Source organism: Babylonia areolata, chromosome 24, assembly GCF_041734735.1.
Source record: "Babylonia areolata isolate BAREFJ2019XMU chromosome 24, ASM4173473v1, whole genome shotgun sequence".
NCBI lineage: Eukaryota > Metazoa > Mollusca > Gastropoda > Neogastropoda > Buccinidae > Babylonia > Babylonia areolata.
In genome coordinates, this window is record NC_134899.1 from 4,083,649 (window position 1) to 4,089,434 (window position 5,786).

Consider the following 5,786-nt stretch of genomic DNA (forward strand, 5'->3'; position numbering starts at 1 on the left):
GGGAGGAGAGAGGAGAGGACAGGCCGTCCTGAGTGAGTTAAACATCCAAGGGGTCTCTGTGGGGGGAGGAGAGAGGATAGGACAGGCCGTCCTGAGTGAGTTAAACATCCAAGGGGTCTCTGTGGGGGGAGAGGAGAGGACATGCCGTCCTGAGTGAGTTAAATATCCAAGTGGTCTCTGTTGGGGGTCGGTGGGGGGGGGGGGGAGAGGAGAGGAGAGGACAGGCCGTCCTGAGTGAGTTAAACATCCAAGGGTTTTTTTTTTTTTTTGGTAGGGGGGGAGGAGAGGAGAGGACAAGCCGTCCTGAGTGAGTTAAACATCCAAGGGGTCTCTGTGGGGGGGGGGGGGGGGGGAGGGAGAGGACAGGCCGTCCTGAGTGAGTTAAACATCCCAGTGGTCTCTGTGGGGGGGGGGGGGGAGGAGAGGAGAGGACAGGCCGTCCTGAGTGAGTTAAACATCCAAGGGTTTTTGTTTTTGTTTTTTTGGGGGGGGGGAGGAGAGGAGAGGACAGGCCGTCCTGAGTGAGTTAAACATCCAAGGGGTCTGTGTGGGGGGGGGGGGGGGAGGGAGAGGAGAGGACAGGCCGTCCTGAGTGAGTTAAACATCCAAGGGGTCTTTGTGGGGTGGGGGGGGGGGGATGGGAGGACAGGCCGTCCTGAGTGTTAAACAAAATCCCGCCCCCCGCCCCTTTGAATGAAGCAAACTCCGCAAACACCTTACCAGCCATCCCCAATGAAGTATGGCTGCCTACAGGGCGGGGTAAAAACGGTCATACACGTAAAAGCCCGCTCGTGTACACACGAGTGAACGTGGGAGTTGCAGCCCACGAACAAAGAAGAAGAAGAAGGAGAAGAAGAAGAAGAAGAAGAAAGAAGAAGACGAAGAAGAAGAAAGAAGAAGAAGAAGAAGGAGAAGAAGAAGGAGAAGACGAAGAAGAAGGAGAAGAGTTACCAGCCACGCTGGTGACGCCGGCCCTAACAGCGAAGAGCAGCGCCGTGCGGGAGGCCGGGGCCTGAAAGTGCTGTAGCAGCTCCACGAAGAAGACGCCCATGGTTTTGAGATACAGCGAGATCAGCCCGTAGTTGACGACACTGCCTGGAGGGAACAGAGCACACCGAACACTGACATGGAGTACAGGATGGATCTTTAACGTGCGTATTCGATCTGTTGCATGAGTATAGGCACGAAGAGCGTCCAGTCACAAGCAGGTGTGCACATATGTTCACCTGGGAGGTCGGGAAAATCTCCACCGTTCACCCACCAGGTGCATTAAAACGGGGATCGAACTCGGGGGAGGGGGGGGGGGGATTCGGGCGAGAATGCAGCGCTCTAACCGTCCGGCCACAGCAGTAAGGAGTGATTGAGTGAGCTCTTTGTGAGCGAGAGAGAGAGAATAAATGAATGAATGAATGAATGAATGAATCTTTATTTTCCAACGGTGAAGATATTAGCACTTTGGCCGACTTACAGAGAGAGAGAGAGAGAGAGAGAGAGAGAGAGAGAGAGAGAGAATCAAATGGTTCACTGACTTAAGTTCTGTACAAATCACATGAATCAACACGATGTGAATCTGACTGCTGATGATGAATGATAAAAAAGCAAAAGCTTCAGTGCGAAATGAACAATGGAGAAATAAATGCTCTACAAAGTATGGAGGTGACTCTCTCTCACCACCCCCCTCCCCCCCCCTACACACACACACACACACACCACGCACACACATACACACAACATACACTAGCGCGGGCCCGCACACACACACACACACACACACACACACACACACACACACACACACACACACACACACACACACACACACACACACACACACACACACACACACACACAAACACACACACACACACACATCCCTTCCACCCCCACCTACCCACCAAACACACACACACTGACCCAAAAGCACCATCCAGGCCCAGCCTCGGTCATACGGAACCCCGTCCGTGTCATCGTCATCGCCGCCGCCACCATCGCCATCATCGTCGTTATTATTCACTTGTGAAGCCGTTTTCCTCGTCGGCTCTTCCTCGGCGGGTGATGTGACCATGTTCACTATGTTGTGAGAGTCATCGTCCACCTCCAGCAATCCTGCTTTCCTAGCATCCTTCTCTGAAACAGCGCTGCTTGCTGTTGGTCGGTTCGCAGTTTCCTCCATCATTGTGTCACGGTAAAACCCGAATGCGTTTGTGGGCTGTCAGTGGTTCCACACGCGGGGTATGTAACTGCAAGACTGAGAGACTGAAAACTTGGCTGTGAGAGTGAGTGTGCGAAAAGTCACAGAACTGAATGAAGTATTTCCGCCGTCAGTCAGTGCTCATCAAAAGTTCGTTCGACTTGCCTGGCGCCGCCTGCTGAGCACAATGATTATATTATTTTGATAGTTACACAGCTGGCGACATTGACACACGTATACTTTGTATTAACCATAATAATGATAATCGTGATAACAGTACCAATAATGACGACGATGATGATGATAATAATAATAATAATAGCAACTGATAATTATAACTATGATAACAATGAACACTTATTCAGCACTCAAATAGAACTCAAACAGCTTCACATTACTGATGCAAACGCTTATTAACTATAAGCGACGAAATGATAAAATGGACCCATTGGCGCCGGTAGGCATAGTTGTCCATTCACAGCACTGGTGCAGTATGGCGGGGTTTTGTTGTTGTTGTTGTTGTTGTTGTCTGGTCTACACGCAGACACTTGACATATTTTTACACAGTCGTCAGTTATAGACCTGGGGAAAAAAGAAAGAAAAAAAAAGGAAACACACACACGAAAAGCCGTCACGTGTTCTTCACTTTCCTTCGCCAGGCAGCTGTGTGCACAACATGACAGAACCTGAGGTTTGGAAACCGTAACGTTGTAACGGTTTCAATCGAAACGATAGTTCGGACACGGCAAATAGATAAGCGTTCACGTGAATTCCCACGTGTTTACGAGGGATAAGGATTTTGTGGGGCGCGGGGGGTGGGGGGTTGGGGGTCACTGTGCTCTATATCTTTACCGTCGTAGGCATTATGCGCCATACTGACATTTTTTTTCCATTTCTTTTTTTCTTCTTCTTTTTCCCACAATATAATGAGAATTTTAAAAAGAATATTACACCATGGAAACAACCATGATCACAGCTGATCACTCAGAAATAGTATAGTTGGAAGGCGATATTTCATATTACTTACCCCCCCCCCCCAACACACACACACACACACACACACACACACACACCAATTGCCACACGTCGAACTCCGAAATCAAAATATATTGGATTTTTTGTTTGTCACTGTCGAGATGCGCTGACAATAACAGTTTATTCAAAAGCTGAATCGTCTAGTTTTTCACATCTGTTGACTGCAGCGTTTTAAATTATGACGCCGTGTGCTGGGGGGGAAACTTGACCAACCACGACAAATACAGCCGGAAAAAGTCATTGGGAAAGTGTGTGGCGTGGTGGGTAAAAGACAAGACACGTTTAGCGACATGTACAATAAAAAACTGACTGACAGGTTGAAAACAATTTTGACAGACGAAACATACCCACTACATGATGACATTAATAGTCGACGATCGGACAGAAGTGGCAGGTTCATAGCTTCACGCGCAAGAACATCTCGTTACATTAGTTCATTCATTCCTACAGCTATTCGCGCACACGATCAAAGTATGCAATGCACTCACTCATAGGACTGTGACGCCCCCCCGCCCCCCCAACTCTCCCCCCGGGCCCCTCCCCCCTCCACCTCCTAGCACCACAATAACGGGTCCTAGGCATGAAACCTTACTAAACGCTGAGTTGCCAACTAAACGAAAGTTAGCAACTAAATCTCAAAGTAACTAATGCATGAAACCCTTACTTCCGGTTGTTTCGATCGAAGTTGGCACCTGGAAATCCTTTTGTAGCCCAACTATGGGGTCAGCTCGATACTCCCCCGTGCCGATACTCCCCCGGCTCGTTAATCCCTCTCACAAAGATCCAAAAACAGGCAAATACACATGTATGTATACAGTTGTGAGTGATAATGCTTTCTGCTTGATCAAAGATGTGTTGTGGAATGATAAATGTGTTCTGTGTTTTCTTACAACAGCACGCGATCCGGGTTGAGTAGCAGTGCGTGACGTGTGTTGGGGCCCCCTGTTGTATGGGCTCGCTGCTTTCATTTCTGCACCGTATGAGTGCAATGACTTACATATAATTATGGGTATTTGCAGTACTCTCTCTTCTACCGAGCTTTGTATGACAAGTGAAAACTTCGCGGCGATAGGCTGCCCGCGAGCAAGGACCGCGGGTGCTGGTGGCAGAGTCACACGGGTCGTGTTACACGGACCTAAACGCTATATTCATGACTCAGTGAAAATGTACTGAATAACGCTCTCTCGACACGCCAATATATGTGTGTGTGAGTGCGCATAATCCCACCCTCCCAAACCAGTTGATGGATGTGTCGGCGGTACGTGGTCCAAGTCTCACAACAGTCGAAGAACAGTGAGTGTGAGTGGGTCAGTGTGTTAAGGGGGAGGAGTGGGGGGTCGTCAGTGTGTGTGTGTGTGTGTGTGCAGAGAGAGAGTGTGTGTGTATGTATGTGTGTGTGTGATTGTATCATTAGTATTATCATTGTTACTGACATTATTATCATTAATATCATCATCATCATCATCATTATAAAACATGTGATTAACTGGGGTGAGAGTTTGAAGACTAACTAAACAATGTTTTGATAATGTCATTTTATTTGACATGTCAAAATATTGGTTTGACTTTCAATTGTCAATATTAATTTTTGATTGACTTTATGCTGTTCAGATGGTCTGGGGGAGGACTGTGATTGTGTTGGGAAAGGAGGGCTGACATATATTGGAGCAGGAATTTCGGGGACCAGGGCTCAGCACAAACAGCGAATCCCGGCGAGGTGTGGACTGTGGTTCAGGGTGTTACCCACGGCCCTACATAGACCTGTGGCTGACACCCTCTTTGCCTGTGTTCTCGTGCGTGGCAGGTTTCGGTCTGGAAGCTTGATAATGATGATGATGATAATGATAGTAATATAACATATGGTTATGTATCACAATCTCCCCAATAATGGGCTCTAATATGGCACAAACTCCTCATGATTATAATTGGCTCTAGGCGCCTCACATAAAACAGTACATATGGCCTATACAACTTAGAGCGTGTATGGTGGCATTCAGCAGAACATGAAGCCAGGACAAGTCTCACCCCGATGTGCTGAACAGGTAGAGGAGGGAGGAATTTTGTTTAATGTCCTGTCACACATATCGGTGATTGAATACATATTTATGAATACATTTGAGTATTATCGGTTAGAAGGGGTGGGAGATGTGAATGAATGGAGGGTTGGGGGATACTGGGCAAATGAGGGTGAAATGAGGGTGAAATTTGAAAACAATTTCTAAATACAATTACAGGAAATTGCTTAAATGACTTCGTAAAAGAGAAGTGGTTAAACTGACAAGCGAAACAACTGATAATGAATGCAAAAAGTCAAAAACATCAACGTTCTCAGTCACTTGTGAAGAAGCACTTTCGTGTACAAAAGACTTCATCAAGCTACAGTCAAAAATTATATGCTTAATGTCAGGTTTCTAAAGCATATGCACTTGACATTAGAACAATACTTGGTAGAGGACGCCTGTGAATGTGTGTGTTGTGCAGCACAACAGGGTGAGACTGTTCTTTCGGTTGTTTGTATGTTTGCTTCTTGTCTATTTCTCCCCTTTTCCTGAACTACGTT

At 47.2% G+C, this 5,786-nt stretch overlaps 1 protein-coding gene across 3 annotated transcripts in view; it reads right to left on the reverse strand.

The window, feature by feature from the left end:
* Positions 1-4,117, reverse strand: part of LOC143298886 (uncharacterized) — a 15,592-nt gene extending 11,475 nt beyond the window's left edge. Inside the window, exons 1-3 of one of the 3 annotated variants that reach the window (XM_076611896.1) lie at positions 3,891-4,117; positions 1,915-2,366; positions 952-1,095 (exon numbers count right to left, since the gene is read on the reverse strand). In XM_076611896.1, coding sequence (XP_076468011.1) covers positions 952-1,095; positions 1,915-2,176 — 406 coding nt within the window. In that variant the 5' untranslated portion in view covers positions 2,177-2,366; positions 3,891-4,117. Of the gene's footprint in view, positions 1-951; positions 1,096-1,914; positions 2,370-2,589; positions 2,884-3,890 lie in introns of those variants that run through there. The other 2 variants (XM_076611895.1, XM_076611897.1) reach the window with 2 other exon arrangements.
* Between the last annotated feature and the right edge of the window lie 1,669 nt (positions 4,118-5,786).